Source organism: Seriola dumerili, unplaced genomic scaffold, assembly GCF_002260705.1.
Source record: "Seriola dumerili isolate Sdu_G_001 unplaced genomic scaffold, Sdu_1.0 BDQW01000302.1, whole genome shotgun sequence".
Lineage (NCBI taxonomy): Eukaryota > Metazoa > Chordata > Actinopteri > Carangiformes > Carangidae > Seriola > Seriola dumerili.
The window spans coordinates 953,254-980,498 of NW_019174557.1; the positions used below are offsets into that span (position 1 = coordinate 953,254).

General features: G+C 40.2%; 2 protein-coding genes and 1 long non-coding RNA gene across 5 annotated transcripts; all 3 read right to left on the reverse strand.

Annotated features, from left to right (window-relative positions):
* Positions 1-1,067: 1,067 nt before the first annotated feature.
* Positions 1,068-15,091, reverse strand: sept3 (septin 3). Of its 3 annotated transcripts, none has more exons than XM_022758622.1 (10): positions 14,862-15,091; positions 10,227-10,634; positions 9,977-10,105; positions 6,901-6,982; positions 6,508-6,645; positions 5,775-5,892; positions 4,872-4,967; positions 4,530-4,626; positions 4,343-4,394; positions 1,068-3,823 (listed from the first exon to the last, which is right to left on the reverse strand). In XM_022758622.1, exons 1-10 carry the CDS (start codon positions 14,920-14,922, stop codon positions 3,694-3,696), a joined length of 1,311 nt encoding a protein of 436 aa, XP_022614343.1. In that variant the 5' UTR covers positions 14,923-15,091; the 3' UTR covers positions 1,068-3,693. The 3 variants fall into 3 exon arrangements, with proteins under 3 accessions (XP_022614343.1, XP_022614344.1, XP_022614345.1); XM_022758623.1 differs by lacking the exon at positions 14,862-15,091 and adding an exon at positions 14,473-14,620; XM_022758624.1 differs by lacking the exon at positions 14,862-15,091 and adding an exon at positions 12,328-12,519.
* Positions 15,092-18,590: 3,499 nt separating this feature from the next.
* LOC111231544 lies at positions 18,591-20,323 on the reverse strand. The gene is made up of 2 exons (XR_002665502.1): positions 20,123-20,323; positions 18,591-19,620 (listed from the first exon to the last, which is right to left on the reverse strand). It is a non-coding gene; the product is annotated as an uncharacterized LOC111231544 (long non-coding RNA).
* Positions 20,324-21,809: 1,486 nt separating this feature from the next.
* LOC111231523 (serine hydrolase-like protein) lies at positions 21,810-26,013 on the reverse strand. The gene is made up of 12 exons (XM_022758641.1): positions 25,989-26,013; positions 25,710-25,853; positions 24,382-24,495; positions 24,144-24,185; positions 23,559-23,578; positions 23,365-23,439; positions 23,056-23,162; positions 22,867-22,946; positions 22,737-22,771; positions 22,561-22,637; positions 22,342-22,429; positions 21,810-22,008 (listed from the first exon to the last, which is right to left on the reverse strand). Exons 1-12 carry the CDS (start codon positions 26,011-26,013, stop codon positions 21,889-21,891), a joined length of 927 nt encoding a protein of 308 aa, XP_022614362.1. The 3' UTR covers positions 21,810-21,888.
* Positions 26,014-27,245: the final 1,232 nt, after the last annotated feature.

The following is a 27,245-nucleotide window of genomic DNA, read 5'->3' on the forward strand; positions in this document are numbered from 1 at the left end:
CCTAGAGAGGTGTGATTCGAATGTATGATAAATTTAAAGGAATTAGTTTGTGGTGATGTTGAATTGTATTGTGTTATACTGACAGGTGTTTCCATTATTTTGTCCACCTCATTTATATCACTGAGGGTGGGCCAAATAATGCAGTACTGTTCAAATGCACTACAAACTACATCCTTCAAAATAATCATATAGCTGAAACTTATTTGGAGACAAATGTAATGGACCTAAAATAGAACCTTGTGGCACACCACAAGATTGAGTAACAGTTGACACAAAGGTAACAACAGATACAAACATTCGCTCAAACAGGTGAAAACCTCACCGGAGGACTTCCAAAAATACTCCCCCACTGGTGACTTTTTTTTTAAAGATGGCAACAGCAAAGATAGACTGGAAAGTCAGTGGAGAGCGAGAGGGAATGACATGCAGCAAAGAGCCCAGGCCAGACTCTAACCCGGGTTGCTGCGGTAAGGAGTCAGACTTGGCACATGATACCTGGTGAGCTACCAGGGTGCCCCTTAACTTGAGTGGATCTTTACAAGGAAGTTTTTGTATCCAGGCAACTGTGAGCTACACAGCCACCAGTGGTCAAGAACCAGTCAATATGTTTTAAGAATAAGCCCACACAAGCAGTTGATGATGGATATCTGCACCATACCTGCCCTTTTCTGGTCTGGCATTCCCACTGACCTCTACAGAATAGCCTTACAGGTGGTATGTCTGCAACTCATACAAACAGGAAATTAATCATATTCCTTGACACCAATTGGTAACTCCAACGTTTGCAAAGGGTTGTGTTTTTACTGTAACAAGCTTAGCATACAATATGGGTGATGAGTGATTTCCCCCAAAAATTCCCTTAAATTTGCTTGTCATCATTATTCATGGTATACCTGCAGTGATGTAAATATTTAAAATCTATGCGGCAGTTCCAAAACTGTGACTAATAATAATGATAGAAAAAATATCACAAATATTGATTTGAGCATTTTGAGGGTATGATATAAATATTTGTGTAAATGATTATTGAGACATTCATGAAAAAAGCAATTTCAAAAAACATGGAAATGTGCTTTATTAAATAAAGAATAAATTACAATAATAATAATAAGACATTAATGTATAAATAATACAACACTAGAAATTATCTCTCAATGTGTCACAGCAACTTTGAGAAAAGTGGTTATTAAATAGATTTACAAGGTGAAGTTATACTGATTCAAAGGAATGAGTGATAGGTGGACAGTGGGCCGTCACTTTAGTTACAGGAGTTAAGACAGCAGCGTTTTACTTCATGATATAGCAATTTAATGTACACATCACACACTCAGAAATAGCTGATAAGTTGATTTAAAGTTGCAGTGATGTGTGAACTTCTGTAAACGAATGGGCAATATGGATACAAGCATGCACACACAAACACTTTCAAATTTCTGCTTGAAAACCTTTGACTGCACTAAAATCACAGATGACTATTATCATTTGTTGCAGACATCACACTTCATATCAAAATCGCAAAAATGTGTATGTTTGTATAAAATGATGATTCAACTTAAAACAAAAATATTGATAGCTTTTCAAAGATTGATTTACTTGTGGTTTTGGCATCTTTGTGCTCTACTGCAGACAGTACATGGTAGAACAGTAGGAATGTTTACAACTTAATAAATGTATTGATTTTAAATAATTACACCCACCCACTGACTGCATACTATGGGGTTAAAGCTTGAAGCTTCTTGTAAACCTGATCTGGAGAGATATACTGTATTAGTTATCACTGACAGCAGTGGAGGATCCAAACTCTGTAAACTTCATCAGGAAATGAGACTGGATTTGATATGAAAAAACTGACAGTTGGAGTGTCAGCTTAGGACACAAAGCAGTAAAGCAGTAAAGCAACAGAACAACTCAACAGTGGTCAAGAACCAGTCAATATGTTTTAAGAATAAGAAATAGGTACTTGGACCAACATCCAAGTACCTATTTCTTGTTCTGTTGAGTTACTGCTTTTACATGGCAGAGTGCTGCCACCAAGTGGTGAACAAGAGGAATTCAATTTTAAAATAGCAACACAAAAACAAGCAAAATACTGTCCTCATCTCTGGGTCAGATCACTGTTACGTTCACCAATACTCTGCATGGCACATGACATCAAACTATAAATAATATAAAACAGTTTTTAGTTTTCAGTTCAGACTTGTTGTTATTCGACTTGTTGCACAGGTATACCACTTACCACCAGTGGATGGAATTTTTTTTGTTTGGGGGGGGGGGGGGGGGGCAGAAAATACACTTCTCATGGTGAGTGGATACAATTAGGATGAAAATGCATTAAATCAACCAAGCCTACCAAATAAAAAACAAAAACAAAACAAACAAAAAAAAACTTGAGCAAAGACTAGTGATTTTCACTTACTGATTTACACCATATGACTTACTTCTGTTGAGTGAGCTTGTAAATTAAATTTGATTTTTCATGACATTTGCCATGTTAATCTATTATTTCTATAAAGTAATACATTTTAAATTAAACTTTGCAGGCTTTTAGATTTGCATTAAAATTGGGTGCATGTTGTCAATTTAAGTGGCAGAATAGGTCACAAGTCCATCTGGCTCCAGAAAAAAACATAATATTTAATAATAATAAAACCACTCATTGGTTGTATAATTGCACTCCATTGTCACTGTAAGAACACAGTCAGCCAATGCAGGTGAGCACAGCACAAATGCACACAAATGACAGCTCCCCTTTCCTCTCTACCCACTGTGGTGTAACAACATATGCTGAGCCGTACTGTCGCAAACTGTTCATTTAGTTTTTTGCTCTATTACGGTGATTAATAGAATCACAGAATCTGGGATATGCACAGTCATGCGCCCAGAGGACTCTTTAATTACACACACATTGTCGCCCACCGAATTGCATTTCATATGTGACTGATGTTGCAGCTGTCTCTGATCTTAGTATGCAGGTCTGCACACGTTACCTATTTCAAAATGGTAAATCAAACTCAAACAGAGCGAGGGAACTTTGATTAAACAAATTTGTAATGTTTGTTAAGCCCTCCTGACAGTAAAGCCACAGGGAGTCTTTCTTCAAATGAACAGTTACTGAAGAGAATTTTAAAAAAGCAATTTGTACAGAGTCAACTACAGAGCTGGCTCATGCATCACTACTACAAAGGAATTATGATTTTTATATTGAGAGCAAATAATTTCCTTTGTCTGAATTCAGACATTGGTTGCTACACAACACTAAAACTTTAAAATAATCCTCTTATACACATTATAACATGGCACTTTCTAAGCTCATACTACCCGGACAATGATAAATGACAAGGCATTGGCAGTAGATAAAATGTTACTTTTATAATGGCACTAAGTCTCTGGGTAGGACTGTCCTTTCATCCAAATATTCAAAGGAGTTACTCTGAAATGGGACTAGAGGGGTTTGATATGTGTATGTGTCAGGATGATGTGGGGAAGAATGTGGATTAAACAATCGGTGAAATTTAGAATCACAAAAAAAACAAAAAAACACCAATTTTTACAGATTTAAATGTTTTCCAAGCATGCAGCGATGCTGTGGTGACTGATTATAATATTCTGTAGATTCATCTATCAGCTTCATTGCACTGTTTTCACTCTTACTTTATCTGAACTCCTCCCCTGACTGACTGACTGACTGACTGACTACAGGTTGCTTTCTTGGGTGTCGTTGGAGGATATGGGGTGTAGGCCTCCATTCTCGTTCAGTCTCTTGGCACGGTAAGTTTCATAGTGAATGTTATGAGTGACCTCCTTCAAATCCTGGAGGTGAGACCTAAGAAAGAGGGATACAGGAACACAGACGGGACATGATACTAGTCATGTATTTAGAGTTTTGTTATGTTTCTGGTTTACTTTAATGCAGTGCTAGAATCCTACCCACTGCAAAAGAATAACTGGACCCAGGAAGTAATATGAACCAATAGGATAGAGAGTAACATTTTTAAATACTTTCTTACCAGCACACAATTAAAATGTTTAAATAATAAGTCAATTAATGGATTAATTAATTGGTTGATTGACAGAAAATTAACTGGCAGCAATTTTGGTTTTAAAAAGGTCACTTTGGGCATTGGAAAAAAATTCATGATTACCCCAGAATAAAAAAGATAATTGATTATTTGACAAAAATAACCATCAGCTACAGCTCTATTATCTTTCACCCCATGTTTCACCTAATTATTACAATACCATTACGCAGAAAAAGTTTCCCAATATGTCAAATCCCATTATTTATAATTGCTCCTAAATTCTAGTTTATTGCATTGCTTTGATATTTAAAACACTGCTTTACCTGATCAGGAAATCTCTCAGTTGAGCAAACTCACAATGGTTGGGATTTTCAACTGCAACAAAAAGAAGAGAATAAAATGCTAAAATCTTGTATTTCAAATCCTTTATCTAAGACTATCAATACCTTGTCTGTGAAAAAGAGTCAAAGAGAGTAAATGTTACTTTCTAGGAAAGGCCATATCACCCACCTTCTACGATTCCCCATGCTGTCTTCCTCCCCAGAACTCGTTTGCCATTCACTTGATATTCTTTGTCACTGCCCACCACAGCAAAGGGCATCGCCTCCTATGGACAGACATTTCAACACGGTTCAGTGTACTGAAGAGAGCGACACAAGGCTTATGAGATGAAAAAAATACACAACATGCCCCAGTGCCCTGACATTCTGCTCAGAGGAAGCAGTGCATGAGGATGAGAGAGAGGGTGGGCCAGGGTGGGTGGAGAGGAGGGGTGGCAGAGACTCATTCTCTTGAGGAGGAGGAAAATCATCAGGGTAAAATGTGTAAGAGAGAAAGAACGGGACCACTTACTCTGATCTTGTCATTGTCACTTTTGTCCTCCATGTCCTCATCAAACTCTTTTTGCGGGTAAAACTCAATCCCGCCCATCTCCAGCTCCTTTCTTACCTACAGCACAACATAAAGCCAGGAGACAAATAAAAAACTCTTTATGTGACACAGCTTTATCTGAGCCCTGTCTTTAAATCACATATACACATAACATAAGCAAACATTTTTAATAAGGATCCTTTAAATTATGTTTTTTAAGCCAGCATGAGTTGATTTTTTGGCCACTTGGGGGCAGAAGAAACAAGCTGTAAACAACGCTGACATATTACCACCTTGTGCGCTAATAATGCATATGATGAACTGTAGCTTATTTACACACCCAGCAGATACAGAGCAACATTAGAATTCATTTGGATCCATGTTTCTGGCCACCTGACAATTAAGTGACTCCAACATTCACTCTCCTTTGGTATCTGTTTTAGTCTTGACCAGTTCCTTTTTGTTGGTGAACACATGCTGGATATGGAAACACTGATGAGAGCAATGTGACTGAACCAAAACAATAAACTCAAGGAATGTAAAACCAAAATAATTAGTTAACAGATGCTAAAACAGTCTGTAGAGGGGAGGGGGAACTATAGAGATGTGTGATAATTCTCTGTAGCTACCCATTTCACATCACATGCAGTCATTTTATTCAGAGTTAGTATAAAGTATTGATTCAAATATTGATTAGAGCAGCTTCAAAGACCAAGATATGTACTGACACATTTTCTAAATTACCTCAAACATTTCTGTTGTTTCTGAACTGACTTTTCTTGTTTAAATGTCAGCTGACATTTAATCTGATACCAATTCCTCTGCAATAAGCTGATTATCATCTAGCTTTAGTGGGATGATCTGGGGCTCTTCGGTGAAACTCACCCGCTGTTTGAATTCCTGCCTCTCCTCAATGGTCATCGTGTCTGCTTTGGCAATGACAGGAATAATGTTGACCGAGTGACTCAAGCGCTTCATGAACTCGGTGTCTAGCTGCCGAAGTCTGAGAGAGAAAGAAAACAGAGAAGACAAAGAAAGGAAATGAGTTAGTAGGCAGATTTAGGAGCTGTGATTCTCCCAGAGAGCTTGTTTGCAAGATAACAAATAGCAGAGGGAGGAACTGGGATTTTATTTGTCATGTATAATACATCTCATTACCTTTCCCTGGTCTTGTAGCAATTATAAAAGATCTACAGTGTGAATGCTTTTGAAAAGTGGGCTTAAAACTGGACAAAGTTTGTGTCCCAGTTCTTGTTTGCCTGCACACAAAACATCCTGTCGGTCTCAATTACCCTGGCTAAGAAGAATGGGATACACTGGCTGTAACAAAAGACTGTATCCATTTATCCATTTAAGAGCAATTTCACAGTTGTCAACTGGAGCTAATTGTGAGGTGTTCGGAGAGGAGGCAGAGGTGTGTGTTGTCTACAATATAAAGTAGCACAATTGATGGAGCGCTTTGTTAAAGTGAAATGAAATGTTTTTTGGATAAATGAACATTAGCACTGTGGGTGAGTGTATGAATACTGTCCTCTTCAAGCTTGCCTTCAGATTACTAAAAACACATGGTCTGACTGATTACTTTACTAATCTCTACATCTGATAACATTTAACTCACGAGTGTCCGGTTGGGGAGATGAAATAGAGACAGCAGTGCACCCTGGTGTCAGGGATGCGCTTCTTTCTGGTGATGTTGACCTCTTCCTTTAGGAACTTCTCATACTGCTCATTGATGTACTTGGAAATGGGTTCCCAGCTTCAGAAACAAGAGAAGAGGTCAGCTTGGGGGAACAAAGATTACTCGAGACAGAAAAGAGTAGGATACGTAGAAGAACAGTTTTCTCAACAAGGACCATTTTCATTGTAGCTTTGGGGAATTAAATGCTCGGCAGCACTCCTGAACTAAAAATACAGTTTTGTAAGTTGACAACAGAAAAGTAGCTATTGGTTAAATAAGGCAGCAATGATGATATTTACGAGAATTTAATGATCCAGGAGTTGGAAAACTCACCAGTTGTCGTTATTGATTTGGTCTCCAAAGCCTGGAGTGTCAACGACTGTCAGCTTCATCTTCACACCACCCTCCTCAATGACTGTAAAAAAGATATGCATATCTGAATATTCAACATATTAAACAAATGTTTACGTCTGGAATTTTCAGAGAAGCGGCTGTTGAGATAGAAACACAGCAAATATTATATAAATGATCTGAACAAGATTTTTTTGATGCAGCACTTCTGCTGTGTCTCTCTCTAACTGGAAAGGGCATATTAATGTCAGGTCACTGTCGACCGCAGGCAATGTGTGCATGATCATGTAAACTGTAGCAACCAAACACTGAGCCCAGTCCATGGGTTTGACATATCACCACTGTTTCCCCAGTGCCGATAAACCATCAAGGACATATGTAAATGCCAGTTCAGTCAGTTTATCAGTCCCACATGCCTTGATGAGCATAGCACTGCGCTCTACATACTGAGGAGTCACCAACTGATTTTTTAAATTCCGCACATAGCTGTCTGATTTGATACTAACACTGGGGGTGGGGCACCACAGTCAGACATTTTTAAACACTATACACACTGGCTTTAAATGGGGACACTTTGCTATGATCTGGCTAAATTTGGACTTTTCAAACAGAAATCACAGCTGATCGCAGCTCAGGAAAACTCAGTGATGAATGAAACAATTCTAATACCTCACCCTACATTGTTGTCAACAAACCACAAATGGAGCTATGATTACCTCTTTGTGTCATTTGTCAGCAGGGTTCATTGTTGTTACCATGGAAACACACCATTTCTTCCTGACATTGTCTCATCTTATGGCAGCAAAGTTTTTAGGCTTCAAATTACGTAATCTTCAACATTATGCAACCGCCTAACTCGTAGCAAGATAGACAAACTAAGAATGCCTAAATCCATAGACCAGTCTCTCATTTATTTGTGGAACATGTCTCTGGTTTTAGCAGAATGGAGATAAGAGACTTTGTTTCTTTTTTTTTTTTTACCAACTGTAAAATTTGCGTGTATCATTTGAGATGTCGTCTTATAATGGAAATGTAAGAGACAAACATAGCCTGGCTGGATTAGCTAAAGTCTCCACTCTGAGAAAGTGATAAAAAAAAAATCTGCAAGATGATTGCGTGAGACAGAAGAGACCATTTCATAAGCTCAGGCAGTTAAACCAGTTCTGATGCACCTACAGTATACAGTACATGCGGTGTAGTCTCGAGATCAACAAATTTGCACAAGCCTTGTTTGAAAGCAAAATGCCTTCTCTCCATTATGAAAATCCCCACAGTAAAGGACATTACTGCCAGCACAGATTAATTTGCGTCGAGTAAAGCTGTCAGCGATCCAGTGAGAATCTGTAGGTCCAAGAACAATCTGTACTGACTGATGACTAAATACCATTTGTCATGAAGTAGTCAGAGTTTCAGTCATGAAGGAGAAGTAGAAATAAGGTCAAGCTATTTATTACTGAACGTTAGCATTCATAATTTCACTCAACAAAATGCTATACACCACAGCTGATGCAGAAATATGGTTCTGCAAGAAAATCATTATTTATCATTATATACTTAAAGCTTCATTAATTGTTCTGAGAAATGTAACACATGACCACTGACATGTTATATTTAGGCACATGAGGCATTATATAAAAGCTGATAATGAAAAATCTTGACAACACTTGGCAAACCTGAAGCCTCCCTAATGAAGTTTATGGTGACAGCCAGGCCTTAAAGCATAGGTTCACAATTGTCTTTTCTGTCTTAAAACAATCGTCAGGTGCCCATATTCCTTTTGCTTGCTGTAATTGTTCCTCCTATTCATACTGGCCATTAAGTGATTTCCAAATGTGATTTCAATGTAGTCTTAGTAACAGCATGGCAGCAGTACAGAAATGTTCCCTTCTAAAGTTTTTGAGCGAGCCTCAGCCTTCTAACCAATCAGAGATGGCAAAAGTCAGGGGTGGGAGCTAACAGTTGTCAATCAATAGATGAACATGCTTCTGGTTCCACTACTCCTCTGGCACTGAGCCTTTAAGCTAGTATTAGCCACTGGAAGACGTCACTATGGCTGACTCAAAAGACTGGCAAGCTCCTGACTCATTAGCTGAGACGGCGAACATGACGAGGATGTAGGTGAAGTCCTGGGCAGACTAACTATTTGCCAGACTGGAAAAACTGTGAACTTATCCTTTAATATTCTGCATCATTTTTCCCGTTGTCAGTCTGTCAGTTACTAGTTCTTCCTGTCACTTGAGAACCTCATATTTCCCTTGTCTTGCAGTAGTCTTTAGTGTCTCCCATCATTCAGCACCACCTGACCGCCACGTCCACCTGCACAGCTGTTACCAATCTCCTAATCAGCTCCCAACATATATATACATGCGCCCCTTAGCCCCAGTTCCCTGTCAGATTGTCTATTGTGTGTTCTGCCTTACTGGGAGAGTGTTCCTGTTACCCTTTCCTGCCAGCTTGTCATGACCTCTCACTTACTTTTTTTTAACCATTTGCCTCCCTGCATTTCCCTTTTTTTTTATTTGGTCGCCTGTCCTGACTGATTGTCTTTTAGCAAACTCTGTTTTGTACCATGGACACAGTGAACTTTGCCTGCAAACACAGAACGCTTCAACTTACACTGGCACATTTACACTGCATCCGACAATTGTGTAAAAAAAAAAAAGAAGACCCAGATCAACACCAAAAAAAAGTGATCTGCCCACAAAATTTCTGCTTTATACATTTATTATATTTTTTGGATATTTTGAAAACAGACAGGGCAAAGTAGACAATCACAGTAAACGAATGATGTGCATGTCATACAAAGTCCCTACAGGAGATGCAGAAGCTGGCAATGTGCATTTGTAACTCAGCTGAAAATAAATGGCAAGGTTTCTTGGCAGCTACCAGGGTGCACTGATGTACTGTAAGTAGGCTATGTAGGACTGAGAACATGGTCAAAGATCGTCAATTTTCTCTGTCAAATTAAATGCTACTATAAATATCTGACCCTAAAGAAAGAACAGGATCTCTCTCTCTCTCTCTCTCTCTCTCTCTCTCTCTCTCTCTCTCTACTCACCATGAGACACTGCTTTGATCTCCACAGTTTTGGGGATCTTCTCATCGCGGGCCCATCCTGCGCTCCTCCTGCTCACTTGGGACTTGAATAAGGTGTTCACAAGAGTCGACTTTCCCAAACCGCTGTTACCTGCGGGGAGAAGGAGGGGAAGCAATTGTGAGAGAAAATGAGAAGTGTCCAGCTGTGCAGGAAAAAAATAATTTCTTTTCACCAAGAAGAAAATCCACAGGCAAATCCTGCTGTGACTTACCGACTACCATGATATTGAAATCAAAGCCAGTCTTCATGGTTTTCTTCCTCATCTGCTCAATGATGGTGTCAATACCAATGTACCCCAGCAGAGTGGATCCTCCGCTGGAGCTGTGGGAGCCGCCATGACCATGACCTCCGCTGTGTGCTGTAGCATGGCCCCCACCATGGCCCGCACCGTGGCCCACACCATGACCAATACCGTGATTGGCAGCGAAGCCCGGGCCGTGACTCCCGATTGGGACTGGAATGGCACTCGGAGGAGGGGCGGAGACGCCACCGCTGCCTGCTCCACCGCCTGGCCCCTGGGGTGGAAAGGGGCTGGAGGGGGAAGGAGCCCCTACATTTGGGGGCTTGGCAGGGACAACTGGTTTGGGTCTCACTTCTGGAGGAACTACGTCTGACATGTCTACAAATGAGACAGCGAGGAGGGTAATAAGACAATTTCAACAGAAAACATTGCTACATGAGGAAGAAGTAGGCCAGTAGAGCAGCTGCGGTTTCTTCTCCCATTCCTTTTTCTACATTGAGGAATTGGGTTGTTGCAATAGGCTGGTTCACCTAAATGACTAAAATATATATTTCCTCACATGCCCCGGTTGTTTCTAAACACAGATGTTGCTGTTGAATTCTATAAATATAACTGGAGAGTAGACTGGTGTAGATACTGACCGTATTAATCTAATCTGGTATTGGCCAGATCTTTGTCTAGATCTAGAGCTATAGACCTACATTAAAGACAGTTTCTTCATCAATGTTACTGTAAAATATCTGCTTCTAATGGTACTCAGTATCGGCAGAGTTTAAGAGTCAGCACGGGTCGGTTTGGGTCTTCCCTAAATGTAACTTTTTAACGCTGTAAGCACTAGAGCTGCAACAATTAGTTGATTAATTGATTAATCAATCAACAGAAAATTCATCAGCAACTATTCTGATAATCAGTTCATCATTTTGAAAAAACTTGAGCAAAAAAATCCAACACTATTTGCGTGACCTCTGACTCCACTACAGGTGAGCCCTTCAAGTGAAGCAAACAGTACAGGCAGATGGCAACAGACAGGAGGCTGAGCCAAGATGTCGTAAACCTAAGCCCTCCAGGGCGTACACATGGAGCAGCCTGCTGCCATGCTTTAAGTCAGCGCAGCCACCGTCGTAGATACAGATCATACAGGTCACTGAGGCAGTGGCTGTCACTTTGATTCACAACACTCAGTGGTCATGCAGCTCTGCTCCCCTCTCTGCCTCAGGAGCGGGGGGGCTGGGTCAGAAAGGGTGGCCAGCAGTGGCACTACCACAAAACAACCACAAAGATACACAAAATGACCACAAAAGGACAACTTAGTGTAAAACAAGTTAGCTGCTTTGTGTCTCATTCAGTTTGGAGTCTTAACACTAGAGCTGCAACGGTTAGACAATTATTCGACTGAAAGACAGTTAATCAGCAGCTACTTTGATAATTGATTAATCATTTATCAAACAGAAATGTCTAACATTGGACTGTTAGTTGGACAAACATTTAAAGAATCCCCATGTGCTCCAGGATGTTATGATGGACAATCTCCAACATTTGCTATGTTATAGACCAAATTATTAATTGATTGGGTAAATAATCTGCATATTAATAGATAATGACAATAACAATTAGTTGCAGCCCTACTTGACACATTTATACTAATTTTTACAAATGCACCCCTCCTTTAAATCTGTACACCAGTTAGGCCTCCCTTATTCAAAAGTTTCTAACCCTGCCTCACACGTACAGTAGCTACATTCACAGATCAACAGATTTGCAGAATTATTTCAGCATTAATTTGGAGCTACATACTGCAGACAAATCACACTTGAAGGCTGGAATATGCAGTAGCTGCTGATGCTCTGGTGACATGAAGGCTGCGACCTGTTTCCCTGATAAAAGATGCTTATACGAGTCAAACGCAGCTTTTGTCTCTTTTATTACAAAACAAGAGGTTGGCTCCATCACTGCCTGTCGACCCCATTGTCTCTCTCCAGCCATGCTGGATAACAGCAGCTAGCGGCAGCTCCGTGTTAGCTGCTAGCTACGGTGGGCTCGGCTCGGCGGCGCAGACTAGTGTCTCACTTACCGAGTCCCGTTCAACCGACCGTCAATCTGCTCGAGGAGAGGACGGGCTCCTTGATCACTGACTGATCTAATGTCGCTCCCGGTCCAGCAACAAACGATATGTATCCACCACAGAGATAACAAGGAGCGGTCATGTGATGAGTCTGGGTACCTCTCCTCTGTCCTCCCCTCCGGCCGTTACCCCCCCCCTTCTCCGTTACCATGGCGACAAGAGGAGAGGGAGTGGGGAGATGCAGCGCGCACGCGCAGTGCAACATTACCTCAAAGGGACATTTTTTTGGTACAGTGAGTGATACAGACTATTTATAGTGAATGCTTTGGATTGTATTATAATTAGGTAAAACAACTCCAGTTTGATCTGGATCCATTGTTCACTATTCAAAGTTCTCTGATATGGTCAGAAGTTGTACTGAGATCTTTCCCTGAAGCAGTGTGGAATAAGCAGGCCTATTCAGATCCTTTACTGAAGTAGAAGCTTAAAATAATAATAATTTCAATCCTGCTTCGCTTATAAGTGTAGTCATAGAAGAAGTTTTTTTTCCTCAAGAAAAAGTACTAATACAACACTGTTAAAGTCCTCCACTGCAAGTAAAAGTCATTGAAAATCCTACTTCAGCAAAAGTCAGAAGTATTATCAGCTAAATAGACTCCTTCATGAAAGCTTATTTTACGTTTCATTTTATCATAAGGTCATTAATGTACCATTGCTTAAACAGCATTTTGCTGTTGTAGCTGGTCGAGGTGGAGCTAGTTTTAGTCACTTTGCACATTATTAGGTAGTTTCATTCAGTGGCTTACCTCCTTATCTATGGGGTTGGGAAAGCCCTCTGAGGGGTCTTGAGATTATTTATGGGGTAGAGAAGAAGTTCTGCTAGAAAGATCTCTATCCTTCTTTTGGACTTTTCTCAAATTGTTGCCTTTATTTGTGAAATATTTGAGAGTTTTACTTTTTGAGCCTCAAGTAACTGAGTAAAGTAACTGAAATGAAAGCATTTAAAGGAATTTAGAGTCAAGGGGAAATGTGAACAAATCATCAAAAATGTTTGCCACCACTGGTATAATATAGGAAATGTAAGGCATTTTATAAGCTTATTCTATGTTTTTTTTTAAATGTAAAATCTGAAAAGTAATTACTAACTACAGCAGTCAGATAAATAAATGTAATGGAGTAAAAAGTATAGTATTTCCCTCTGAAATGTATTGGAAATGAAATTGTAAAGCATCAAGTAGCATAAAATGAAAATACTCAAGTAAAGTAAAAGCAATTTAGAATTGTAGCTAAGAACAGTGCTTCAGTAAATGCTCTAAAATACATTTGACTGTGGTGAAATGTACTATAGTATAAAATCACCACAACAACGGTTCCCAACTAGGACCCACCTACAGGATAAACCTGAGGGGTTGCAAGATGATGATGGAAAAATATATGTCATATTTGTGCTATTTTCTGACTTTTTTTCCCCCCAATCTTCTCTTTTATATTGTGAACAGCCACTAAGCTTACATACAGGATTGGCAGATCCTGACAAGTGAACAAACCTCATCCCCTGACAAAAACTCTGACACAGTTGAAAGCACAAGAAAAAAAATGTCAAGCGGCTCCATTCAAACAAAACCATCTGACAGTCAACTTTTTAGTTGGACCACACATTACTAGTGCACAACCTGTGGCAAAAGGATCACTTGTAGATATTGCTTCACTTAAAAAGATCACCACCGCTGCATTATGATTTACATTTACATTTTCTATTTTGGCAGATGCTTTTATCCAAAATCACTTACAGGTGAGGGACAACATCAAGGCTCCAGGGCAGTCGGAGACCGTTGATGTAAGTAGTAAATATTACATCTATTCAAAGAAATCAAATTAAGAAGTGAAAGTGCATAGCATAAAAGTGCATAGTAAGTGCTAGTAGTTAGAGATATCCTACAGGACCTCATATTACATCTGTGATTCTCATTAGGGAAATGTAGACACCTCATTTATACTCAGTGGTGTTTTTTAAATATCTGTCCTGTGGTATTATAACAGGATTAACTCCAACTTTAAAAAAGAACAATTACACAGTATGTGCGAGTGTTGCTGTGATATTGTAAGGTAGATATATTCTTCAAAGCGTTATAGGAACTGTGTCACAATACTCACACTATGTCTGAGCTGCTCTCCTCTCACTCTTCTTTAGCTTTCCTCTCGGCATGTTTTCGCTGCGTTTGCTTGTTTCTATGGCAAGTTGTTTTGGCTTGTCCTCTTGTGCTAGTCACTTTGATAGAGTCTGCTAACCAACGCTGTCACGTCTCCCTTCAGCACGTCTGTTACTCTGCTGATAAGCAGCGGTGTCTTAATTCCCTCTGCTATCCTCTTTGACCACCCCCTCATCATAATTCCCACCCCCTTCGATAGAAAATTATTTAACTCCTACTCTAAACAGATTAAACAACAAGAGATGAAAGAGTCCCTGTCATGTATGCTCAGATAAATGTGTTGACTTTGTTGCGTTAAAGTCTTCCAAGTGGTTTGGATATCTCTGTACTCACCCACATACACTGAGCCTGGGTAATACATGGTGACGTAATAGGGGTCCTCTGGTTCCTCCATGATAAATGCTCTTTTCGCTGAAGAGTAATCCACTTGGTTTGGTGGAAGAGAAGCTGTTGTTGATGTTGTTGTCTCTTCTGGTCTCTGGTACAGTCTGTGCTGTGGCTGGGATGGCAGGTCAAAGACCCCCTTTGAACTACTGCCACAGCTGTTTGTGTTGAATGGGCAGCCAGCCACAGACGGAGGCCAGCTTACCACGCATTTCTCTGAGGGATGTTCTAGTAGCTTTGTGGGCACACTATGGTGGTCAGGTGGTGCAAAAATATCTGTTTGATTCGGCCCCGTGTCACTGAGTGTCACCTCTTTGTGGTTTTTATTTTGCCCAGGAGATAGCCTGTGATCTAACAGATATTTCTGTGATGGGATGTCAGCGATTGAAGAGCTTCCTGTTTGTGGTGTGGTGCACTCAACAGAGGAAGGTCGGGAGGCCTCTTGCGTCTGAGGCACCACCAGACATGTTTTAAGTCGATTTAATCTGTGTGCACGCTGAGAAGCCTCCGTTTTCTGGTCGATGCCTCTTGACTGGCAGCTGTAATCCTTTGTAAAACAGTCAGAGTGACTCACTGTGCTCTGTACATCCATCTGGGCAGTTTCACTCTGGGCCTTTGACCAGAACCTGCGTTTCTGTTGGGACTTGATGTGTTGAGATGCTCCAGTTTGTTGAAAGAGAGTAGGCCAAGAGTTTCCTGTAACTGTCTGTGCGTTGTTTTCTTTCTTGGGTCTCCTGAGATTAGAGCCTGGTGGAAATGTATCCACTTTCGTTTCATTGTACAAATCAAATCGTCTTCTCCTTGTCTCTATATTGGGTGAAACAGTCGACTGACTCAGGAGAGGCTCTGTGGATAATGACATTTTAGGAGTCGTGGGTAAAGCTGTACTTCTCATTTGTTCATATGATTTATTATTGGGGGCAGACCTTGCAGTTTGAGTGTAGTATCTATTCGGAGGGTAGTCTGCACATTTCCTCTGAGCATTCAGTCCATCAAGCACTGACTGAGATTCTCTGGGAACAACATTAGCCGACTGAATCCCCTCAGAGTCTGAGAGAAATATTTCTGTACTTGTTGCTGAACTTGGCAAAAATTCCTGTTGCTGTTTGATGTTTGATTTTGGTTTGTTGATTGCAGAAAAGTCTAAATTCCTCGGTGGAGGCTTTGGTTTATCTTTTGAACTACTTTCTTTTTTACTTGAACCAACTTTGCCTTGCAATAAGCAGGAATTCTGAGACGTGGCTGCGTGTATCTGGGACTCAGAGTGAGTCTGATGTAGAGACTCTCCGCCCGTCACGGCACAAGATCTTCTCAAATGTGGATGAGTAAAGTTCAGTAAAGTTTCTTGGTCAAGAAGGTCATGCTTTGCCTCGTTTGAGAAACTCTGTTTACGCTCCACTTTCGTATTTGAGATGGTTATAGATCGAGCACGTCTTTCTTTAGCTACAGGAGAAGGCTGCTTGCCTCTCTGGCCTTCCAAACTCATCCCTTGGCACAGCAACGTTGGGGATGGACTCAGTCTGGGTGTTGGGACAGTCAGAGTTGGGGATACACTAGGCTGAGGCTGAGGCTGAGGCTGGTGCAGTAATGGAGGAAGATCACTCAACTGTGAGGCAGGGAGATGAAGAGAATCACTTGGCTTTGGCCTCAGAGTTGAGGCAGTGGGAGAAGAATTTGGCTTTGGAGCAGGAAAAATGGAGATGCTGGGCTTTGCGGAGAGAGCTGGAGAGCTGTATGTTTTGGGTTTGGTTCTTGGGAGGGTTGACGCTCTTTCCCCATGGATTCTCTGCGAATGCTGACATAATTTACTCCAAGAGGACTGACTGGATGTCTTGGTGGAACAAATTGGAACAAAAGATCTGGAGCCAAAAGACGGAAGAAAAATTGTTAAACTGCAAAATGAACCCAATATAATATTTACAATATTGCATAACACATAAAACTGACTTAGAATATGAGCTACAACTCAGTTTACCTGTCAGTGATTGTCTGTTCTATGTCGTGTTTTTCGTAGATGAGCCCTTTCTCATCGAATGATGGGATTTGAATTACTTTCTTTTTGATCACAGGAGAAGAGAGCGAGAGAGGAGGTGACAAACAGACTGATGGATGTTCCCTTGCTTGTCTGGAGGATGCAGATACTTGAGACATCAAAGGAGCCAGACGGTCATAAATGCTCATTCTCTTGTGTAAAGTTGTGAAGGAGGAGATGGAAACAAAGACCAATTAAACTGATGCTAGGGGAAAATAAAGGAAAATCAGGTTCTAAGAGAAATACCGAATGTAAGAGTCAAAGTCAGACAGCAGTGGATGAAACATTCAGATCTTTTAGCATTCAAAATCTCCTTGATAGTGTTATAAAATATGCTTCAAGTATTAAAGGAAAAAATTCTCATTATGCAGAGGAAATGCCTCTGTGAAAATTAAACTATGATTATCACATTGTTAACATGGATTAATGAGTAATTAGCATTTTACAGTTTCAGCTGTAACTACTTTGTTGGGTAATTACATTTGTAAAAGTGCATTGTTTGTTAAAATTTCAACATGTTTTTTATGTTAGATGTTAATCTGCAGAAACTATAGCTGTGTAAAATGTAGCGGAGTTGAAGTATAAAGTAGCATAAAATGAAAATAATCATGTAAAGAACACAGTGATAGTACAGCAAACACTGCAATCTGAGACAGCAGGACTGGTAAGCAGTGCCACCATAAATTTCCACTGAATAACAAACATCTACAAAGAAAAAATACAAGTTTTCAAAGGTTACAAATGAGGAAAAAGACACGAACCTGCTGCTTGCCTCTCTGTCCCCGTTGTTGACACTCTGAGTGAGTGAATAAGTCAAAGAGGGCGAGACGAGGAACAGAGAAGTAGGAAGTAGTGGGCACAGAAGTGCCATTCTCTCCATTCCTCGACACTGAGGCTTCACTGTTTCACTCCCACTCTGGTCCCTCATTTTGTTCGGTTCATCAGACACTGTCTGTGAAGTCTGAATGTGTTCTGTCTGGTTACAGTGCAGATCAGAGGTGGGAAAAGTATTCAGATTGTTTACTATGGCCTAACAATGTAACAATGTAGAAATACCCCTTTACATGTAAAAGTCCAAGTATCAAAAGTATCAAAAGGAAAAGTACTGGAGCCCTGGAACTGATATGTTATTTTAAATGACATTTACCTTAAATACAAAAAAAAAAAAAAATCAAAGCTCTGCTCATTTTGTCCCATTTATTTTCACTCTCTGCTTTTTGTGAAACAGTTATTTAAATTAGATTATCTGAGAAGTTCGCCTATCCGACCTGACCTTGGATAAGCGAAAGAAAATGGATGGATGGAATAAAGTTTCTTTGACATCTGAAATGTAACAATAGGCTACCATCACATCAGACACCCCTTTTTTTTTTGGTCATGTTTTGTCTCGCATTTATAAGCTTATCATGTGTTTTTTAATATAAAATTGTCATTTGAAAACTCTAGCTGTCAGATAGATGCAGTGAAGTAAAAAGTACAATATTTCCCTCTGGAACATAGCTGCATAAAACAGAAGTACCATGACAAAAGCCACTTGAGTAAATGCACTTTTGAGCAATGGTGCAGATATACTCCACAAATCTTAAATATTACTTTACTCCGGTATTATTATCTTTGTGATCACATACAGAGTAAACCCAAAGGACTGAAGATTAAACTGTTTTATTTTTGTATGAACAAAGGAAGCATATGATCATCAAAAAAGGGTTGTTACACACCCACAGTTTCCTCACCATGCTGTCAAGTAAAAACAATGAAAACAAAAAAAAATACACTTATAGCATTACCAAATACTAGTTTTCTGTAATCTTGGTCCATCTAGGATAATCTTGGCACCTTGAATAAATCAGTCGCATTTATTCAGTACACATTATTTTAATAAAGTCACAACTACACCATTTTGGCACAGTGGCACTAACAATCTACATGCTTCTCAGCAGCTGCCATGCCGACATCGCCACAGAGAGGATTAAAAACCCTCCTCAGTGGCAACAAATTCATTGCACTTATTGTCATTCACTTCACTAATCAAATGCACAATATAAGTAAACTCCATGATATATGTAAAGTGATTGTCAAATTACAAAACGTATGTAAAAGTTGGCACAAGTATAAGATGGCATGAAATTTACATTGGGTTTCAAACACGTTTCTAAAGGGCAGCATGTCCTCCAATCACCTCACAATCTCTTTCTGCATGTAAGTCTTCTCCTCCTTGTGCATTTGGATACATTTTAAAAATTCTTTAAATCTCCCACTGCTTCAGTTTTCCCTGATGTCTACAGCAAAAATCTACAGAGATCAGAGAAAAGTTGGAATGATAGGACAGGACTTGCATTATTATCAGATAATCTTTCCTCCATCTTTTGTCTCTTTCTTTTTCTTTCTCCATCTTTAAGGTGTTGGCTCCCATCCCTCCGGTGTCCTGGCAGCACCCCTGTCCAGATGGCCTGCCGCCTCGCCCTCTTGATCATATCAGGGCATTGCTATCGTCATCTCTGCAGTTCACACTGGCCACCAGCGGGTGATGCCGGACTGTTTTGTTGCTCCACTTGTGGGCATCCTGCAGCCCGGGCTCTAGGAAGTACAGGCACGCTCCGAAGCCTGCCAGCACCAAAACCGACACCAGCAGGTAGAGTGGGACGAACCAGTCCAAGAACAGCCACGACATAACTGCTGTCAGAGCGAAGCGATGGGAAGGGTGGAGGAGGAAAGGACAGAAAAAATGGATGGGTGAGGGGATAGGGAGGAAGGACGTGATGGAGAAAAGGAAGGAAAAGGAGGCGAGGGGAGAGATTTTGGAGAAGGGTGGATGAACAGAGTTGTACTTTAAAAGTCATCCCTGCAAGCACTCCCTCTCTGCTGGGTAAGATATCATGCATGACAAACTGCAGCATCTCAGTGTCCCATTATTTGCAGTCATTCCTTAGAAAGCCTTCCCGCTCCCTCTTTGTAATCCCAAATGTCGGATGAAGCACACGAATGAATACGTTACACAGTACACAATGCCTATCAACACTTCTATCAGGCTGAGATTCACGATTTTTAACTTGCAAACACACACACACACACACACACACACACACACACACACACACACACACACACACACACACACACACACAGGTGTTGCGTTCTAAAAATAGTGCACGGTAGTAAATAAAGGCATGGTGCTTACCTGCAGACGCTGCTGAGTCAGTTGGTCTCTGTGTGTCTGATGGTATGTGATGTGCGGCAGCTGCGAGTCAAAACAATCATTAGATTATTTCCAGTGCTGCAGCTCCCACTGTTGCATGTGAGACGGCAAAAATCACAGGTGCTCTCTGGGAGGCACAAGAGACAGAAGCTGCATGCGGCTTCATCCTCCAGCTCCTGGCTCTCTGACGTTCAAAGGAGGGGTGGGGGTTGCCATGACAACACCCCTGCTGATGGCTGAGAGGATGGAGGGAGTGGGAGGGAAAACTTATATAACTATAATCATTTTTTTTAGGGGGGGTGGGGGGTGACTGTTGGGGTAGTGGGCTGGAGGGAGGTGGGGAGGGGTGGGGTGGGGGTGGGGGGGGTGGCTTCAGATGTCTCTGGATGCTCGCCGCCTTGCTGCCCGCTGCGTAAAATCAGTTCCACTCCATTTAACACAGAGGCCATCACACCGTTTATGTGACATTGCGAGAGAGGAGGTGGTGGGGGTGGGGTGTATGTGTGTATGTGTGTGTGTGTAGTGTGTATGAATGTGGGGGGGGGCGGTGGGGGGGGGCATTTCTGTGCGAGTGACTCCTCTCTTATCTGCTCTGTCTGACAGCAGCTGCGGTGTTTTATGGAGTCACTCCCATGAGTTTTCTCTTCTTTTTTTCTTTTTTTTTTTGTCTTGCTGTTTCCAAGACAAAAGCTGAATACAGAGCTGATGGCCTACATAATGAGAAGTTGTCATCTTTTTTAATGACTGACATTTTTAGCTCATTCTGCACAGGCAGCGGATTTGTGACAAGCAGCCGCGTTAAACAGATCAGCTTCAAATAAAGAGCTGTGATATCGCTCCAAACTGAAATGATGACATGTGACGTCCTGGTTGTATAAGTTACATAAAGAACTCACATATTCTATGAACTGGCAGGACTTCATTCAGTTTAGGGCTTTTATAATTGGCTTATCCTGAAAGCTAGTTCTGATTCTCATCAGATCTTTGGCTGATGTTTGATTTGGTTTATAGTTTATAAAATACAACATTGTATCAGACTTTGTCAGGAATGGCAGAATAAAGTCTTTATTTTTGTTATCTTGTATGACTTGTATTGGTTTTATTCATTTTATTACACTATGTGATTCAATATATTTTTTATAGATTTTATAATTTGTTGATTTTGGTTTGCTGCCTCGGACAGATTAACATTGATGATTATGATTATTATTATAAAGTGCTTGTTCCCATTGCTACTGCTGCTGCTTTCACGGTCCACCAACCTTTATCAAGATGGAGACAGTTAATAATTTTTTCTGATTCTGACATTATCTTAAATGTATACAACAATCTTTGTGAAATGATGACAAACACAAACAATACAACAAAAACACCTGTACTTTTGTACTTTCTGTCTGTTCGAGTAAAGACTGTAAATGTCTAGTCACGGGTCTAAATGTAAATGAGCAGCTTCAGTAATAATGTGTTCAGTGGAGGTTTACACATTAACACATAATTATTCCAAGTCACTGCAGGAACTTTACAATGGTGTTCAAACAGTAACGTATCTGGAGGGGAAAGAAATGGCACAATATTATGGTAATGTGTTCTCTGAGTCAAGATGAGAAGAGTGTACCGAGACTTTGAGTGTGAAATTTCACAATAAAAATGTGTCAGAGTGTGTGTGTGTATGTGTGTGTGTGTGTGAGTGTGTGTGTGTGTGTGTGTGTATGGCTGCGTGTACTGTTTGTCACTTGTGTGTCCGTCCACTATGCTAGCGGTTGCTGCGACAACACTTTGACGTGCAGGAAGTCAGAAACAAGTGGAGCGACGACTTCAGGATCATTTAGATGGACGTGATGATCGCCTGGTAATGTCACCACCGTGTGCTGAGGGAGAGAGAGAGATTTAATGGGGTTTTTTTCCATAAACAATTAATCAAACTTTGGAAAAAAAAGGTCAATTAGCAAAACATTTAATTTATGTTTTGACTTCATTACTCTGCTGATTCATTTCTGGTTCTACATTCATTCTGTATATACTGTACTTTTTTGTTTTTAAGCCTCAGTAGTGAGGCTCAATGTAGTTTGGTGACTTCACTTCACATGGGGGATTTCTGTCTGTATTCACCATCCTGGTGCTCTACCATGGTTAAATGATCATAATAAACTTTTTGCAGCATCTACTCAGATTTTTTTTCCCCCTTAAACTTTCAAACTCACATTTCTGTCACGGTAGCCCTGTAGAAGTGTGGAGAAAAGTTTCTGATGGTTTGATTCTGAAATTTTTGCCTCAAAGCCTTTTTCTGCTCTAGAGAAACACAGATTTTGAAAAATTTTAGGAAAACAATGATGATTTTATAAAGGCACATTAAATTATTGTGATAATTCATAATATCACAATGCAAATATCAATTTCAGTATAGAAGCCAAATTTTTTACAGAATAACTAGGACAGACGCTTGAATCCTCAGCTGCATCTCCAGACTTTGCTCCAAAGTGATCCGCACTATGTTTTTCTGAAATCATAAAGCCAAACACACACAAGATGAATGCTTAATGTCTTTTGGAGAATATAGGGATGTGGTGGAGGGCTTGGGAGGTTAAAAGGGACTTACAAAATTAAGTCTCAGGTCTCTGGAGAACACAAATCCTGCAGAAGAGAAACACATTCAGCTGCCAGCAGATGAGAGGAAGCAAAGTGAGATTATTCCTCACTGAGAGGAGAAGAGGAAGATAAAGACGTACCTCCTTCGACTTGAACTAGACCTCGCTCTAACAGGATGCACACAGACTGTTTAGACAGAGTCGGGTTCGCAGTCAACAGCCTGAAAGATATGAAATATCTTGGCCAACAGCTGAGCACACAGACAAAGCCACTAGAAGTCGACTAGTCCTTTTAAAATGACCGACAAATGAAATGAAATAATATAATACCTCTCAACTGCCTTCTCATAAGTGTAAACTCTTTTCTTTTCTTCTGACTTTTTTTCAAACTGGATCATCTCATCCATCCCCTGCCTCATCACTTTGGATACTTCTTTCTGCAGGAAAAGAGACAGAAAAGCTGAAGTGATAAAGACAAAAACTACTGACACAAGTAGAACATGAAAATAACTGAGGAACCATGGAATAATACAGCAACAATTTAGACATCCATTTTATCACTATTATTCCTACTAGACCACATCTTTCCTTTAAAGGCTCCTCATATCACTGCAGTGATAATGAAAACAGGTAAAGTACCGGGTCTGTAGGTAAGAATCCGTAAGCGTCCAGCAGCACGAGAGCATCCACCATCTCTGGATACAGAGCACTGAACTGTAGAAAACACAATACGGACCTTACACAATGACACCATGCAAGAAAATACAGCAAAAATATTCTTTGTATATTGTGTGAAAACAGTGATTAAGTTGCATTTGATGGCTCTTAGTTACCATTGCAGCAACATTACCACCTGTAAGAGAGGGAAAAACAACAATCATGCTCAACGACTTTGATCGTAAAGCTGCAACTAACAATTATCTTCATCATCGATCAAATATCTTAATGATTGAGTTTTTGGATTAATCAATTAGTCTTTTAGTCCATAAAGTGCAAAATGAAAAAGGTAATAAATGTCCAAGATAATTGTCTTCTAATTCAACCATCAGTCCAAAACCCAAAGATTCCTGATTTTTGCAATGAAAAACAAAACAGCAGCAAATCTGAACATTTCAGAAGCTGGAACCAGACAATGTTTCCCAATCTTGCTCTATACTGCAAATGACTTAAATGATTAATCAATTATCAAAACAGTTGGTGATTTATTTTCTGTCGACTAATATGTTCAATCACTGATTGTTCCAGCAGCGTTTGACAGATCACTCTACACACAAATTAAATCCCATTTAATCAGCTGGCCTTGTTCAGGTTCCTTAACAAGGTTTTAATGGTAGCAGATGTGAAAAGAGTGCAATGCAGTGTCAGTACAGGTGGTGTTTTATTTATATTTTGCTTAGACTGCAGAGCGTGTGACTCACCCATACTATGACCTATGACGGAGAAGTTAGTCCACCGCAGCCCTGTGGGAGTTATTTCACAAGACAAAGACCACATCCAATTAAATCTAGTTACTGCTACTGCTGTGCTTTGTAACGGCGCTGATTTAACTGCCACAAAGATGCACCAGAGTCCTGAAGAGATTCAAACTATCGCTGCAGCGACATGTGAGTGAAACTAACGGCTAAAAATGTCCTGCAGTGTCTTGCGCTCACACACCATCAACGACTCTGCGTACATCTGCCACATACGCAGAAAACGAGTAGAAAACCCCAGGAGGACGGTGTGATGACAGACCGTGGCCTGCCAGGTCCACCGCCACATATCTGCAGTCTGAGGGGAAGGACAGAAAGAGAGATGCATTGAAACACACCACAGAGAGCTCAGATACAACCTGGAGAGACGGTAACCCCAACAGGCTTCAGTCTTGTGTCTTATGTACTGTCGTTATTTATCATTGCTAGTGGGATGATAATGTCGGTCGGTCCTCCACTTTGGCTCAGACTGCAATGTCTCAACAAATGTCATCCCAGCTCCACACTTCTGATTCTGCACAGTTACATACTTATTGACACACTACACTGTTTTAGCAAGTAGTACACAAAAACATCTGCATACTATTTTATACAACCAGGAAATCATACAAAACATGTGCTGTTTGGAAAGTTTCAGTTTTTTTTCTAAGAGTCACTATTCATTTTTTTCCGAGATGGTTTTGAAACTATTTGGCCACCAAACCACAATTTATTTGTTTATTTCCCAGAAGTGAGTAGCTCATCTTTTTCCTTTGTGCATTGCATTGTGGGAGATAAGTCTGCATCAGCAGCACACTCTGCTTTTATTTTGTCACTTTTCCAGTGTAGACACGCTACATGCCAAATACCTGTTTGGACACAGTATAACTCATAAAATCAGATGAGTCACATGGGACAGTCAATCCCAAACACAAAAATTTTGTTTAATAAAAGTTTGATTACCCTCCTCTGTTCTGTCATGGTTTACCTTTGGGTAGAAGGAAATTTTAAAATGAATTAGGGCTGTAACTGACAATTATTCTCATTATTGCTTAATCGCTAAATTTGTTGTTTATTTCTATGATGACTCGATTGTTTGGTCTATAAATAGAAAAAAGTGAAAATTCACAGTTTCAGCGCCTTAGGTGATGTCTTTAAAAAACTTGTTTGGTCAGATCAGCAGGATAAAACCCAAAGATGTTAAATTTACAATGATATACAACCCAGTGTAGGACATGTGTGAGCAAATGTTTCACATTTTTCATTGAAAAAAATTACGGAAGATTAATTGATCAATTGCTGAAGCATGCTTTTCTTCATCCATTTTTCTTTTTAATCAAATTCATCAATTGGAAGTATATTAAAGCAAACATTGCCTACATTTCATAACTACCAAATTACATATCTAGCTCTTTGCAGGAAATGTCCTGGAAAGTTATTAGGAAATGGAAATTATGGATCCATAATAAGAAGCATTTCCCAATTTTGTTTAATAGAAGTTTGATTACTCTCCTCTGGTCCGTCATGGCTCACCTTTGGGTAGAAGGGGGATGAGGGTGTTGAATGTGCCACAGTTGTCAGCCCAGCCGTGCAGGCACAGCACAGGACGACCATGATCAGGACCCCAGACTTTACCTCTGATCTCTCCCCATGGGACAGGAACACAGAGCTCTGAGACTGGACACAAAACACAACGGCTCAAACAAAAGGATCTGACAGATATTTAATGTTGATATAAATTAACAACAGCATTTGACAGGAACTGACAACATCCATGACTCCTGTGAGTTTGGGGTAATGAGGAAATGATACCTGCTTGTCTTACTGCAGATGACATTTCAGTGCCTGATGATGCTCACTTTATGTCTCTGAAGAAGCAGAAAGAAATCACCTGCAAGGCTGAATAAACACCCAAGGCGAACCGCAAAGTGACTCAGTTAACTTGACACAAATCCTGAGGTGTCCATGCAACAGGTGAGACAAGCATTGACCTGTGCTCTTTGAACCCCAAAGGCAGCGCATAGTGACGCAATGATTGCATTGGATGTTCAGAATGACTGGCTGCACTTGTGGCCAATCACAACACACTGCGGAGGCGGTTTCTTACCTTGCAACAAGCCAGAAGCCTATGGCCAGAGGAGAGCAACGTACGACTTTAAGGTGCTTTTGTTACCTCAGTACGGTCTGTCAGGCAGCGTTCAGCCGGGACAATACAGCTGGCAGAGAATGAAATCTGGCACGAGACCCGCTGGGAACAACACGGGCTTTTCAGGTTCAAGTCTGACACAATTAAAAGGGAAAGAACAGACTTATTTCAAGATTTAAGTTGGGTTATCGTCTGATTAATGAAACTCCATGATGTGCATGTTTTACCCATTCACAGTGGCTTCCCATGTCTGCTTGTTCCCTAGAATATCAGCGAGAGATTCACAGTGCCATGATGTCACTGAGGCTTTGAGTGAACATCTCATAAGTGTTGAAATATTAATACACAAATATCAACAAACATAAACACATCCTGCTTTTTCTGTCAAGCCTCCTTGAGACCTCACCGTGAAAAATAGGGCATGAAAAAAAGTTTCCTCTCTCAAGAATAAAAACTCCACTTATATAAATGTGCTTTTAAGTGACTCCTTTCTCATTTTACTGTATGAGCTTTCCTTCCTTTATCGAATGAAGCTTTTGTGTTGACTCTGTGATTCTTTCACTTTTCTATTTTGAGTTATTTCTTTTACCTTGTTGTTTTATTGCTTTTTGTCTTGTGATGCACATTGTAACCTTGTTCTGAAAAGTTTATTATTATTATTATTATTATTATTATTATCATTATTATTATAAGTTATCCTTACTCATTCTCCCACTGCCACAGGGTAAACATATGGTCACTTAAGTGAATTGTAGTAAAGCACAATCATCATGTTTCTGTGCTGAGCTAGCCTCATTCCCATCCTCCACCTCACTTGCTTTTATCATCTAACTACGACATATTCTTGCAGCGCAGAGCCATAAATTATAATAATATACTATTCATATAGTACCTTTGATTGAGGAAATGCAACACAACATTCT

What these genes read in the sequence shown, in the direction of transcription:
- sept3 (XM_022758622.1), bottom strand. Translation starts at nt 14,922, where the DNA reads ATGGAGGAACCAGAGGACCCCTATTACGTCACCATGTATTACCCAGGC. An exon ending in TTTCAATATCATGGTAGTCG is followed by an intron (nt 10,106 to 10,226) that starts GTAAGTCACAGC and finishes TTCTCCCCGCAG; the next exon opens with GTAACAGCGGTTTGGGAAAG. An exon ending in GATCAAAGCAGTGTCTCATG is followed by an intron (nt 6,983 to 9,976) that starts GTGAGTAGAGAG and finishes TCTTTTTTACAG; the next exon opens with TCATTGAGGAGGGTGGTGTG.
- LOC111231523 (XM_022758641.1), bottom strand. Translation starts at nt 26,013, where the DNA reads ATGTCATCTGCAGTAAGACAAGCAG. An exon ending in TATGAGAAGGCAGTTGAGAG is followed by an intron (nt 22,947 to 23,055) that starts GTATTATATTAT and finishes CATATCTTTCAG; the next exon opens with GCTGTTGACTGCGAACCCGA. An exon ending in TCTAGTTCAAGTCGAAGGAG is followed by an intron (nt 22,772 to 22,866) that starts GTACGTCTTTAT and finishes TCTCTTCTGCAG; the next exon opens with GATTTGTGTTCTCCAGAGAC.